This window comes from Bombina bombina, chromosome 5 (genome assembly GCF_027579735.1).
Source record: "Bombina bombina isolate aBomBom1 chromosome 5, aBomBom1.pri, whole genome shotgun sequence".
Taxonomy (NCBI): Eukaryota; Metazoa; Chordata; class Amphibia; order Anura; family Bombinatoridae; genus Bombina; species Bombina bombina.
In genome coordinates this window covers 167,219,977-167,234,934 of record NC_069503.1, presented here as the reverse complement: position 1 = coordinate 167,234,934, position 14,958 = coordinate 167,219,977, and the positions used below count along the sequence as shown (strand labels likewise).

Genomic DNA, 14,958 nt, shown 5'->3' with positions numbered 1-14,958 from the left:
AGGCGATTAAGTAGGGTATTAATTTGAGCTTCTTGTGCATGAATTTGCGAGTCTTGGGTGTTGGTTAAATCCTCTAAGTCTGAGATCCTATTCTCAGCCTCTGCCAATCTATTAGAAAAATGTCTCACTTCGGTGGAGAGAGCTAGGATGTTGGTAGAAATATTAGCTAGTTCCGTTTTGATATCATTGAATTGAGGCGCTATCAACTCAGATAATTGTGTTAATATAGACTGTGGGTCTGGTAAAGGGTTACCCATCTCTTGATTAACCTCTGAGCCACTAGTATCTTGAGCTTTTGTTTTTCGATCTTTTATTTTGGGGGGCATTTTTGGTGAACTGTGTTTCCCTTGTGTCATGAATTTTTCCATAGGTCAGTGAAAAAACCACTTATGAGCAACAAAAATATATATGTCTCTATATGTATCTACCTCTTTTAGGTGTGATAGTGTATGTGCATGGGCCGTTATGGGTCCAGTGAAAGTTGAAGTGTTAACGTGTAATATTACTTCTTTCTACTATGACAAAATCGATCGTGAAAAGGTGGACTATACCTACAAAATAAGAAAAAAGGGAAAAAAAAAGAAATAAAACAATATCTTTAAGTGAACGTGCGTGTGAACAAACAAAAGAAAAAAAAAAAAAACACAAAAAATAGAGTGGCCCCCCCTATAAGGAACAAGATTTGCTCTGCTCAGGATTTTAAACTTCTTTCTTTTCCTTCCTCCCTTCCTTCTGTCCTCTCTCTGCCTCCCCCTCTCTCAGAAAAAGAACCTCATTAATGGTAAGGGGCTAAATTTATAAATACTTCTTAGACAGCAATGATCTATTAATTGCCCTTTATAAAAGAATTTTTCTTCTCTTATCTCTCTTTTCTCACTTTTCCTACTCCTTACACCCTTTTCCTGTGGGGAATTGCTCTTTCAAGAATCTCTTTTGGGCTTTACATAAGTATACTTTTACTCAAATACTGAGAATATAAACTTAAAAAACGAGCTGATTATTATGTCACAATACACCAGTCCTAACTCTCTGATGGCTGCTTTATTACTTTTAATATTATTCTTGTTTTTTTTTTTTTTTTCCCCTTTTAATATAAAAATAAATTTCTGAAAAAAATACAAACAATCCACAAGAAGCTGGTTCTACTTTATAGCTGAATCTAATTTCAGCTTTGCAATTTACGAACTGAGATATTTATTCAAACACTAAGAATAGGAACCTTTTAGCAAAGAGCTAACAATATTGTGTCCAATGCGGCAGTCCTAATTCTCTAATGGCAGCCGTAATACTTTTGATACTATTCTTTCTACTTTAGCACCATGGAGAGACACATGAGGATTAATAGACTTCAGCACACTTAGGTCTTTTTAGCAATGTTCAACTTGTAAATATCTTCTCCATATATCAGAAACTTCAGGTAACCAGGTGAGTCTCTGAATAAAGTATGAGCAGATCATGAAAAGCTGATACTGCTTTATCCCTTCAGTAGTTGCACAAAAGAAAGATACTGTGAAGCTATAGATACTCCAAATAAAAAGCTGGTAGACTCTGCAACAACGATCCCAAAATTTGGTAATGATTAATGTAATTGTCACATAGTCAGCTATCAGTATAGCAGTAACGGTTGTCACCTCAACAGCAAACATACAATGTCAGGCACCCTCCATTCATGAGCCCACCGGCTCAAGTGTAAGATACTGGGAACCAGGACTTGGTGTAATACTTGCAGTTTCTTGGGGAGTATAAGGATCCAAACCAATACCACAGCCAGAGTTTCCACTTTGAAAGATCTGAAGAGAGAGCGCGTGCCCACTTGAAGCAAGGTACTGCTTACGGCCGATGATCCGTGTCTCGTCAAACAAGAGGTGTTCTTTCGGTAGCTGGCGGGCAGAAGATTTACTCCCAGGGGATAGGGGGTGACACTCGGATCTCTCCGTGAGTCAGCAACCCCTCTCAACCACAAGCGAGCAACTTCCGCCGCCAGGCCTGGGGCTCGTCCTTTACTTTCGACCGGACCACTGCTTCAGTATCGGATATCCCTCTGGTGGATCACTTGCGTCTGTGTGATACTTCTGTAACAGCAGCGGATTACACCGCACGTCTTTTAGGCTTCCTGCAGCTTGACGCCAGAAGGCGATTCTGTGCCCAAACAAGCCCAGGTGAGTGTAGGCCTCGGGGCTGTAAGTGTGGGGAGATGGAGCGCGGGTACTCTGTTCCAGCAACCGCTCTGGAGGATCACTGTGACGTGAAGGCTCCTCCCCAAACAGGAAGTCTTGATAGAAGAATCTTAATCAGACACATAAAACTTCACCTCCTCCTTGCACTGAAGGCAAAGAGAATGACTGGGAGTTGTGGGAAGTGATACTTGCTCTTGCCTCTTCTTGCTGGCCAGGAGTGATATTCCCAACAGTTATTGATGATTCCGTAGACTCACAGTGTCTTAAGAAAGAAATTTAGTTTTCTTTCCATAAGGCAGGGAGAATCCACAACTTCATTCCTTACTGTTGGGAAAATCATACCCAAGCTCCAGAGGACACTGAAGGACTAAGGGGAGGGAACAAAAAGGAGGCGGACCCTAGTCTGAGGGCACCACAGCTTGCAAAACCTCTCTCCCAAAAGCTGCTTCAGTTGAAGCAAACACATCAAAATTGTAAAATTTTGAAAAAGTATGTAAGGAGGACAAGGTAGCCGCCTTACAAATCTGCTCCATAGAGGCCTTGTTCTTAAAAGCCCAGGAAGAAGCTACTGCTCTAGTGGAATGAGCCGTAATCCTCTCAGGAGGCTGTCTCATAAACTAGACGGATGACACTCCTCAACCAGAAAGACAAGGAAGACGTAGTGGCCTTCTGACCCCTTCGTTTACCTGCATAAATGACAAACAAAGATGAAGATTGTCTCCTTAGTTGCCTGAAGGTAAAATTTCAAGGCATAAACCACATCTAGATTGTGAAGCAAACGTTTCTTCACAGAAGAAGGATTGGGACACAAGGAACGAACAACAATCTCTTGATTAATGTTCCGATCTGACACCACCTTAGGAAACCTAACTTAGTACGTAAATCCACGTTATCGGCGTGAAAAACAAGGTAAGTGGGATCACACTGCAAGGCAGAAATCTCTGAGGCCCTGCGAGCATGGGCAATAGCCAACAGAAAACGAACCTTTCAGGATAACAGTTTAAGTCAACAAACGGAGCCTACTGCTACACACTAAGAACAAGGTTGAGACTCCAAGGCAAAGCCACCATTCTAAACACAGGCTTGATCCTAGTCAGGGCCTTAACAAAGGACTGCACATCCGGAAGCTCAGCTAATCTCTTGAGCAGCAACACCAACAGGGCAATAGCTGTCCCTTCAGGGAACTAGCAGATCGACCCTTTTCCAGTCCATCCTGGAGAAAGTTTAAAATTCTGGCAACCTTAACCTTATGCCAAGAAAAACCACGCTCTTCACACCAGTGCAGCTAAGTCCGCCACACCTTATGGCAGATGCTTACGAGCTTGAATCAAAGTGTCAATAACACACTCAGAGAAACCTCTCTTGGCTAAGACTAAGCGTTCAATCTCCATGCAGTCAGCTTCAGAGAATCTAGATTTTGATGTAGGAAGGGACATTGTAGTAGCAGGTCCCTGCAACAGGGTAACCTTCATGGAGGAGATGAGGACATCCCCACCATATCCGTAAACCAAGTCCTTGGCGGCCAGGATGGAGCAATTAGAATCACCGGTGCTCGCTCCTGCTTGATTCGTGCCAGCACACAAGGGAGAAGATGTAACGGAGAAAATAGATGAATCTGAACCTCCAGGGAACCGCTAGAGCATCTATTAATTCTGCTTGAGGATCCCTCGATCTCAACCCGTACCTGGGTAGTTTGGCATTTAGACGGGAGGCCATGGAGTTTATCTCCGGCATCCCCATCTGGAGCATATCTCTGTAAATACCTCGGGGTGGAGAAACCATTCCCTTGAGTGAAAAGATTGCCTGCTGAGGAAGCCTGCTTCCCAGTTGTCCACACCCGGAATGTGGATCGCTGACAGCATACAGTTGTGGGTCTCCGCCCATTCCAGGATCTGAGAAACCTCTCTCATAGCTAAAGGAACTCCTCGTTCCTCCCTGATGGTTGATGTAGGCTACCAAAGTTATATTGTCCGATTGGAATCTGATAAACTGGGACGAACCCAGAAGGGGCCAAGTCTTCAGGGCATTGAATATTGCCTGAAGCTCTAAGATATTGATCGGCAACGTGGACTCCTTCTGAATCCACAGACTCTGTGCCTTCCTGGCACCCCAAACAGCTCCCCAGCCGGATAGACTTGCGTCCGTAGTCACAATCTCCCAGGACGGTCTCGAGAAGCATGTGCCTTGGGACAGGTGATCTTTACAGAGCCACCAAGAGAGCGAATCAGGCTGTCCAGTATTATCTGTTGAGATAGGTCTGAATGGTCGCCGTTCCATTGTCTCAGCATGCATAGTTGTAAGGGTCTAAGATGAAATCTGGCAAAGGGAATGATGTCCATACAAGACACCATGAGGCCAATCACCTCCATACACTGGGCCACCGAAGGACTGATGTTAGCTTGCAATGTCTCGGTATCCATGAAGATCTTTCTAACGGATCAGAGTCTATAACTGTACCCAGGAAATTCACCCTGGTATGTGGAGTAAGAGAACTATTTTCCAAGTTTAGCTTCCATCCATGTGACCAAAGAAGATTTAGAAGGAATTCTGAGTGCTCCCTTGCTAGACCAAAAGATGGTGCCTGTGCCAAGATATCATCCAGGTAAGGTGCTACTGCGATACCTCGTGCTCTGGCAACTTCTATGAGAGCTCCCAGAACCTTTATAAATATTCTTGGAGCAGTAGCTAAGCCAAATGGAAGTGCTATGAACTGGAAGTGTTGGTCCAGAAATGCAAACTTCAGGAATTGAAAATGTTCCCTGTGTATCGGAACGCGAAGATATGCATTCTTCAGGTCTATGGTATTCATAAACTGTCCTTCCTGAACCAGAGGAAGGATTGATCTTATTGTCTCCATCTTGAAGGATGGGATGCTTAGAATTTGTTTAGGCACTTGAAATCCAGAATTGGATGAAAAGTTCCCTCCTTCTTGGGAACCACAAAGAGGTTTGAAAAAAAAACCCAGACCTCTTTCTGATACAGGTACCGGGACAATTACTCCTAAAGAGACTAGGTCCCGTACTCAACCTAAAAAGGCAGTCCTTTTCTCTGGTCTTGTAGACAGTCTGGAGAGAAGGAATCTTCCCCTTGAAGGGGAGAGAAAATAACCTGGATGTAGAAGTCTTATCCGCAGACCAAGACTTCAACCAGAGAGCCCGGCAGGCTCGAACCGCAAAACCTGAAGCCTTTGAGTAGTAGTATCAGAGTCCTCCATAGCTTTGGTATGTAATTCCAAAAAACAAGTTACAAAAAACAAGCGTTTTAATATAAACAGGCACCTTTACAATCCCAATGGCTGGGGCACTCACCACCTCCTAGACCCAGACAAATGATCAGTGAAACGCTCTCCTCAGGAGTGCTGTCTGCAGCAGGATCGCATGGAAGGGAAAGAGGCCGCACCCGGTCACGTGGTTCGCAAGACAGGACTTTCCCTGCTATGCAAAAGAGTGTTAAGCTAAAATGAGCTGTGCAACACTCAAAAACTAAAGTGAAACCTGTCTGTTCCCAAGCCAAAAGCACACAGTCTTATGAGCCCAAAAACTAAAGTGAAATCTGTCTGTTCCCAAGCCAAAAGCACAGTCTTATGAGCCCAAACCTAATGCAGAACATAAAAATCCCTATAACTGTTCTCAATAATCTCCCTAAAGGAGATATTAACCTTTTATCCTATTGAGGTATAGAGTAATCACACTGTGACCCTATACAGGAGTCCCTGCTATAACAATAAAGCAGACTTACCCTTTAGGATCCATGCTGTGGAACAGATACAGCCTCTCAAGTAAAACAGCCTTGTAGCGACGCTCTGACAGGGACCTGAGTGATTAAAAACACTGATTGCTCAGGAGTTGTTAGCTAACAGCCTGGATGGTTTCACAGAAAAACTTAACCTGCATCTCCAGACTCCAACTTTCACCAATACTTTCACTTAGAAGTTTATATGATTACTTAAAATTCCAGTCCTCTCTTGAAGGGAACATACCCATTACAGGACTATCCGAATCTTCTGCCACTTCACTGCCACCTACTCTAGTGACAAAAGGTAAAGAATGACTGGGAGGATAGGGAAAGTGGGAGAGATATTTAAGTCTTTGCCTCCTCCTGGTGGCCAGGTGTTGTATTTCCCAACAGTAAGGAAGGAAGTTGTGGACTCTTTCTGCCAGGAAAGAAAGCTTGTAAGGTTATTGTTGCTGTAGTGTAGAGCTTTAACCTACCACCCTCAGATGACTACCAGACCCTTCCCAAACACCATCACCCACCCCACTGGTCACCACCATTTCAGGTACTGGCAGACAGTCTGCCACTGCAATCAGTCCACTATGCAGTATAAAGTCATGACTAAGGTCTGAATCGTCGTCGTTGCAGTCAGACTCAATAAAGACCCTTTGGTGCTTTAAGGTGGTGCGGCTGTTCTTTCCTTTTTGCTGCATTGTTTGGGGTATTGTGCTCTACCCTTGCAGCTTGCACACCTGCTTCTTTTCCTCAGGTGCTGGATACTTTGGACATTTCATATGGTAAGGAAGCACAGTCAGCTGACAGCAGAGACCACAGCATATGTCTCTGTGTTGGAGGTAGGTGCTACATCAACACAGTAGTACCTACGTTCAAATTGCGCATGCGGTTAAACATGTTAATATTAAAGGGATACTAAACCCAAACTTTTTCTTTCATTATTCGGATAGATCATGCAATTTTATGCAACTTTTTAATTTACTCCTATTATCAATTTATTTGTTCTCTTGGTATCCTTATTTGAAAAGCAGGAATGAAAGCTTAGGAGCCGGCCCATTTTAGGTTCAGCATCTGGGTAGCACTTAATGTAGCCACCAATCAACAAGCGTTATCCAGGCTACTGAACCAAAAATGGTCTGGCTCCTTAATGCCTTTTCAAATAAAGATACCAAGAGAACAAAGAAAAGTTAATAATAGGAGTAAATTAAAAAGCTGCATGCTCTATCTGAATCTTAAAAGAAAAAAAATGTGTGTTTAGTGTCCCTTTAACTTCTCCTTGCTGAGCATGAACAAAGTAAATGATTTCACTGACATGTGGAGGGCATTATATATATATAAAAGTCTCATTTGTTAGCAGAATTTTTTTTATTTCAGAGCAGTTCTGGGTCATATTTCTAGAAAAACCTTAAGCATATTTATCATATCTTCTTGGATGTTGCCAGGTAAAGCCCTATGTGAACTTTCTGCTTCTGGGGATCTCTAATGCCATTAAATGATCTGTGTGTTTTTTTACATATTTTGTATATGATTGATGTATATCATTTTATTGTTTTATTTTAGTGCTCTGATTGAATATGACAAATAGATTTGAAAAGGTAAATGATGGGTCACAAGGTATAAAATAATTTAATATATTTTGTACATTAAACAAAGGTATCTCTGGTCTAATCACTGTGTAAAGCTTCATATCTTTCATCATTAGAGCCGCATCCTTTTAATTTAAGTTCCAGGGGTTCCTCTCCCAGTAGTCCATGAATGACTACAGTGGTCTCATACTCTGTACTGGTCCTAGAATGGCAAATAGGCAAAACATGTTTGTGTTAGAGGAGACACCTATAACATGGAAGAGTGAATGTATTAAAGGGTCAGTAAAGTCAAAATTTAAACTTTCATGATTCAGACAGAGCATGTCGTTTAAAAAAAAAAAAACTCTCCAGTTTACTTCTATTATCTAATTTTCTTCATTTTCTTGGTAACCTTTGTTGAATTGCATATCTAGGTAGGCTCAGGATCATGATGCACTACTGGGAGCTAGCTTCTGAATGGTGGCTTCACATATACACCTCTTGTCATTGGCTAACCCAATGTCTTCAGCTAGTTCTAAGTAGTGCATTGCTGCTCTTTCAACAAATGAAACTAATTTGGTCATAGAAATAAATTGGAAAGTTATTTAAAATGGTCTGTTCTATCTAAATCATGAAGAAAAAAAAACATTGGGTTTTGTATATTTTTAATTTCTATAGCAAATTGCATATATAAATTGATATGTTAAAATCCGGAATTAAAAGTGATTACAATCCAATAGATCCAGCACCAACAAACCTTTATTATAAAAGGGAACCCAGGAGACAGTCTCGGTCTCAATGCTCCCTAATATACAGCCTGAAGACTCCACAGCACTAATAAATAACCTTTAAGGGATGCTCAGATGCAGGCAACTGAGGAGTCTTTGGAAAGTTATAAAACTATCATGCATTTATACACAATAATAAAATAATGTCAATGGAATGATAAAATACATGTTTCAGGAAAGCACCCGAGTATAACTGAGCATATAAAAATAACCACATCATGAAGACTATAGAGCTTTAAAAACAAGCCAGATGAATGTTCCGTAATATCTCATTTTGTTTTCCATATTTCATTCATATACCATTCTTAAATAACGATTATATTAGAAATGAAAAATCAAATTAGAAACTGAAAAATGCTTTCAACCTCCAGCTTGAGAGACCCTGCCTAATTTTGCAAATAATGGCCAAAAATTCCTAGTACCAGATGTGCAAAGCTGATACAGACTCTCCCACAAACTCACTGCTATAATTAATTCAAGAGGTAGATCTACCACATACTGACTCTAGTTCTGCAGCTAACGCATTTCACTCTATTTGCTTGCCTGCTGCCCCTCACTCATCCGCAGTTTGCAACTGTTTGCGCAGCTCAGCTGTCACTGTTGCCCTAGAGCATTTAAACAGCTGTGTGCAGAGTGTAGGCAACACACCAGTAGCCTTGGCTATGCCACTGGACAGATACCCTACATGATGGTCCCTTAGTCCGCATCCTATTTGCCCGACTGCTCAGTCCACCCCTATCTGTAACATAGCTCTGAATCTGCCCCCACACAGCAGGCTTGTGCAATAAAGCTAATCAGAGGCTGGATCTCAATGTTAATGTGCTGGAAATCAGGAAGCTACAACTCCTACAATGTAGCTTCTCACTAGTAACTGTTTTGATTATTTATTGAATCTGTTAATAAAATCCTACCTTACTCTTAAAGGGCCAGTAAACCCTTTGCAATGTTTATATCAAATGTTTATGCGTAATGAAAACACGTTGCAATATATTTTCATTATTTATCTTGCCCCTTTTCACTTAATTTAGCTCTGAAAATTCAGCAAATTCTCATAAGTTGAAATGCACCCTGCTGACTTCCCAAGGCTAAATCTGCCACATATCGGTCCCTAATTGGCTTTATTAGACATCTGCAAAGCAATACACTTTATACTAACATTATGACTGTGTCAGTGGACTAAAGCCCAGATTAGAGAAGGCAAATGGTGGGTGGAATTTGGCTATTAAAAAATATAATGGCAGTAAAGTGGATGTTAATTTGTTTTTAAAACTGTAAGATTTAGCTGATATGTTATTCTAGAGGCAACACAACAGAAATTGATTGTAATTACAAGGCTATTACTGTTCCTTTAAAGGGACATTATACACCAATTTTCATATAACTACATGTAATAGACACTACTTTAAAGAATAATATGCAGAGATACTGATATAAAAATCTAGTATAAAATCTTTTAAAAACATAGTTAGAAGCTCCCAATTTAGCACTGTTGATGAGGTTAGACTGGGACACCCAATAAAATGGGCTGAGCAGACCCTCCCTCCCCTTCCCCTGCATATGAAATGACCCATTAGACAAATAGGATCAAGTTGGAATCTGTAGACATCAGAATACATGTAAAGCTGAAGGGCTTGGTTAGGAGTCTGAAAATCAGCACAATGTTATTTAAAAATAAGCAAAACTATACATTGTTACAAAAGCACTCCCAGATGAGCTATATAAATGGAACATCTACAAAACATTTATGAAAAATAAATAAATCTAGTGTACAATGTCCCTTTAAATATTGTGCAGCTGACAGCTTACTTTAAAACAGCTTTGTCACCTTGAATTAATTTAAATAATTTGTATTTATATCTGTTTTTAAACAAATTATATCAGCCATTTTATTATTTTCTGAATGTGTATTGCGCAATTACATACAAATGGTGCTTACTTTACCATACGTATACTTTACAGATTCTTTATTGTCTGTGTATAAATTGTAGCCATGTGCATTCAGATTATTTGTAAGGAAATGAATGCTGAATATGGCCACTGCCAGCGGCATTCAGATATTTGTATTTGCAGAGATCCTAATGTGTTGCACTTACGCAAGAAGAAATCCAGCTAAGAAAATAGCTTAATGCTGCTGGCGGCGGCCATATACAGCATATGTTTCCTAACTACAGTCTGATTGCACATACCTAACAAGTTGCTATATTTAGTTTAGTTATAAACAAGTCAGTATCTTTCCCCCTGTAGAATTAATTTATAAATCAGGATCTATACTCTCTTATACCTTGCAGTGAATGTGATTTGTATAGATTCTTTGCTGGCAGAGGTAAGGTTCAGATGTGCACCAAGAATTCCGCTGCTGGGTGAAATGGAAAATATCTCCTGGTCACTGTGTCGCTCTTCTTTGTCTGCAAAAAAACAAAACAAAGGGCTATTAAACGCCAAACTGAATTCCCCATAAAGGGCTAGATTACATATGGAGAACAATCGATAGAACAGGGTGCGCTATCGTCTCCGTGAGCTTGCACAAAGGATAATGCACAATCAGGTATTACAACTGGATGACTAAATATTTTAACCACAGCATCTTAACGTGGCCAAAACTTGTAATGGATCGTGCAGGGAGGGATATTACCACACTCATTGTGCTCGTATTACAAGTGACTCCAGCACAATCCAAAATACCACTGTAAAATGTAGCACTTTTTTTTTTTAAATAATTTTTTTTATTGAGGTATTTGCAGAAAACATATATAAAACACAATACACCTTTTTGTCAAAGAAAAAAAAACAAGATACAAACAGAAGTAGCCAAAACATTTCGGCGTCTATATAATACATTGACTAAAGGATAATGAGACCTCAGTTTTTTAATAATATATCATGTATAACTGACCAGTTAGAAACATAGTTTTAGGCCCCATGGACCAAGAGTATAGAAAATAAAGGATATCTGATGGTCAGAAGTCTAGCTCCTTAGGAGCTTCGAAAAGGAGCATGAATACTTATATAGACAAAAGGGAAAGGGATATTCAGCGGGTGAGTACCGCTATATATAGGAGGGAAAAGGTGGAGGGCGGAGCCATATATGTATGACAATATTTTAGGGAACTTGGAGGGGACTTTTTAGTCCTGCCAATGAAGGAAATGAAATGGACCATGAAGCTGGGTTAACTATCTAGTTGTTGTTAGGTATGCATATATATATTCAGTGGGGGTATATGTGAAAATTGAATAATCTATAGGTAAACAGATAATATATGGTTCGCTAATTCCTTAACTTAGATGAGATAGAAGGCTCAGGTAACATGGGTGTTTTATAGTTATAGGGGGATATAGTGGGGAGTAGGCCCTAGGGTTATGATGGTATATGTTGGGATTAGGTATCAATAGCATGGAATAACCTAAATCATAACTAGGCTAGCAAGGGAAGGGAGGTCACTTGTAATGTAGGGCAATATCAGAAATTAAACCCTTAATCCAGAGTTATCAAGCGTGCAGGTCCTCACTAGATCAAAGTAAATCAAATAAGTCAAAAATGAAGGGCAGTATATTAGTACTAGCATGCCTCTGGTGATATATCAGTGTTGCAAAGCATAAAAGATAGGAACGCTCCCTGTATTAAATAATAGCTTACCTACAGGTAGATATACATACTCCCTGATAGTGAGATATTTAGGAGCTAGGTTGGAGCCTGTATTAAACAATTATAGGAAAGTATATTTAATATAAATAACCCGTGTAGCCTCTGATGGCACTGTTGGGTTAAGCTCCGATAGAGAGACTATCTATTTAGTTTGATTCTCATACAGTAGATTTTAAAAATATAACTTGGGAGCACACACATTGTATCAGAGCATGAAATATTAACTAATCTGGATCAATATCTATAGTGGGCAACTAATTCACAGTCATAGTATAACAATAGAGGCAAACATCAAGGCCAACTCATGCACCCTAGAGAGCTTTTGAACCCGACAGAAACATATCAATGCCGAATTTCCCAAGTTCTTAGGCAATACTTAAATATCTCTACAGTGTTACCCTTAATATGTTCTCTACAAACCTGTGGGATGTTGAAGTGTGAAACTCTAAGCATTGAGTGACTATATAAAAAGGTTACTAGGATGAAGGTTTGTTATAACGAAACCCCACGTGAACAACTACTACTCATATAAGTACCTAGAAGACTTCCTCCTCGTATAGAAAGGCATAAAACTAATCTTCCACATCTCCAGAAGTCAGAACTTAGTAATCGTAACTACAATCTGTAGGTATAGCGCTTGTAACAGGGCACTACATATATATAACAATAAAAACACAAACAGTCCCACTAAAAATAAAGAGTCATACAGAACAACATATAAAAATGATATAAGCATATATAAGAGCATATTATTTTTGTTTCAGTACAAAGTGGCTATTAACTTGTTTATGAGCTAGCTAAATTGTTAAACACGCGGTCATTTGGAATCTAGGACTGGCAAGCGGGCACATTGCACATATAATAGAACCCATTCACTCCCCAGTAGGGGTAGTTAGGGTCATAGCAATTGGACATGTAGACTAGATTCTTTAACACCGGGCCATTTAAAGTAGCATGTAGCTGAACTATGCATTCTCAATAATGTGATACAACTGGTATTCTAAGAGGAATTAATAAGTCATGCTTATAGTGGATGATAATGTTCTTCGTACATGCTTATCTAAACAGTGATTGTCGCCATACGAAATATATAATGGAGACATTTACACTAAAAAAAAAAACCTCAAACATTAAAGGATAGCGAGCTAGTTAATAATATATAATAGAATGGGAAGTTCCCTGACCTTATTTTGCTAGGTTAGGCTAACAATCCAACTGAGCCCTACTAGAAAGAAGTACTTAGCAATGCAAGTTGTAGTAGCACTAAAGCTTAGTGTATAGATATTAATAATAAAGCTTCAGCTTCCATATGCAGTCCTAATGTAAAAATATCTAATAAAATAATGTAAAGGGATATCAATCCTTCCAGCTTAAGACATTTCCTAGGATTACAGACATCACATGGGTTGCATAGAACAAAACAAATAGAGCAAGCATTTTAGGTTAAATACATGGAAATGTAAATGCCAGCCCCAATGGTGTCATATATCCTATATCTCTTTAGTATGCAATTTAACAGGCTAATATCTAAGTGCCAATATATTCTAGCAGGGGGGTGTTAAATAAATTATTTGCATGTTTAAATTAGCATGTTGATAGTGATTTTATCTCAGGCACATTGCAGTAGGAAAAACGATAAGATGCAATTTTCTATTAGGTTGTAGTTGGATACTACTCAGTTCTGTATACTAAATGAGGTGATTATAGTTATGTTATAATGGGGCTTTCTATATCCACATATATATAACATAACTTGAGGGGTTAAATGTTTAAGCATAAGTCCTCCGGGTCACACCGTCATAGCACAACAGATCAAGGAGAAGTGTCTCTGCCATAATATCAGTAAGGATAGTCTCTATGTAGATAGGGGATCGCAGCAAACTTGGAAGCAAAAAGAAATGACCCAGTCCCCACAAGGGCATACATAGAGAAGTCTTACAAAACCATTCGATTAAGCTCTTACATCTGACCTGAACCGTTAAGTATCTTAGTCAATGCCCGGTAATCAGTAGCACTGGCAACCTGGATCAAAAGGGCCTTTCAGTATGTTACTGCAAAATGTGTCAACCCATCTGAGAGTCTTGTATGGGGGTTTGCCTTGAGCTAACTGTGGCGGCCGGGAAACATAGAGCTCTGAGGTATACTTAGATGGCATCCGATATACAAGCCGTTCACAATCTTCCTCACAATCAATGAAGAGGTTGTGGGTTTTTGGGCAATCTTCCCCGGATAGTCTGGTCATCCTGTATGGCAGGTAGACGTTCTTCCTTGAGTGCTCGCAGAGGCCCTCTGCATCGGCCGGCATCCCAAGGATACTGGGCCCTGATAGTGTTTGCAGGCTTGGGTGAGGGAATAAGATGGGCCGTGAGCTCCATGTAGCGGAGGTCTGAAGGAGATTCACTGGGCCTGATACGCCGGCCTCTATGCTGACCGGGCTAGTGGGACGAGTTTGCGGCGGATCACCCCGTGCAATCCTGGGAAAGAGATCAGCCAATCTACCACCGGGTAGCCTTTCATGTGGTCTCTCATGAAAGTGTGAAGTAGGTAGTGTGTCCGCTGTCCGGTCCACCATGTGGGTATCAGAGCTGAGAAGGCGAGAGACGCCATCTTGGCTACACGGATCCAGGATGACGGATTGTAAGTTGTGAAAATGATAGTCAGCTTTCTCGATCAGGCTTTTCAGCAATAAAGTGAGGGATATGGGAGTTTCCTCCATCCTTATAGCGTGATGTAAGAATTTATGTAGCCTCCTAAACCTCCATAAATAGGAGTTTTTAGAGCTGAGCTTCAGGAGCTCTGTAATAAGACGTCTTTCTTCGTCGGCAGTTGGCTCCGCCCCCCAAAATGTAGCAATTTTTAATATCTAAAGTAAACTATTATTAATAGTAAAACTATAATACGTGAAGAACTCCACTACTTGCGCACCCTAGACTATCGCTCAAACGATAAAAAAATAACTGCAAAAATTAAAAATGCTGTGCTTGAGTGATGTTAACACATAAAAGTGCACATATTTTTATGCTCCATTTAACAAAAACATTAACTTTTTTTTTATT

At 40.1% G+C, this 14,958-nt stretch overlaps 1 protein-coding gene across 1 annotated transcript in view; it reads right to left on the bottom strand.

Annotated features, from left to right (window-relative positions):
- Nucleotides 1-7,252: 7,252 nt before the first annotated feature.
- The window catches only part of DLEC1 (DLEC1 cilia and flagella associated protein), a 275,413-nt gene continuing 267,707 nt past the window's right edge, over nt 7,253-14,958 (bottom strand). The window contains 2 exon segments of the mRNA XM_053715663.1: nt 7,253-7,694; nt 10,541-10,664. Coding sequence (XP_053571638.1) covers nt 7,571-7,694; nt 10,541-10,664 — 248 coding nt within the window. The 3' untranslated portion in view covers nt 7,253-7,570.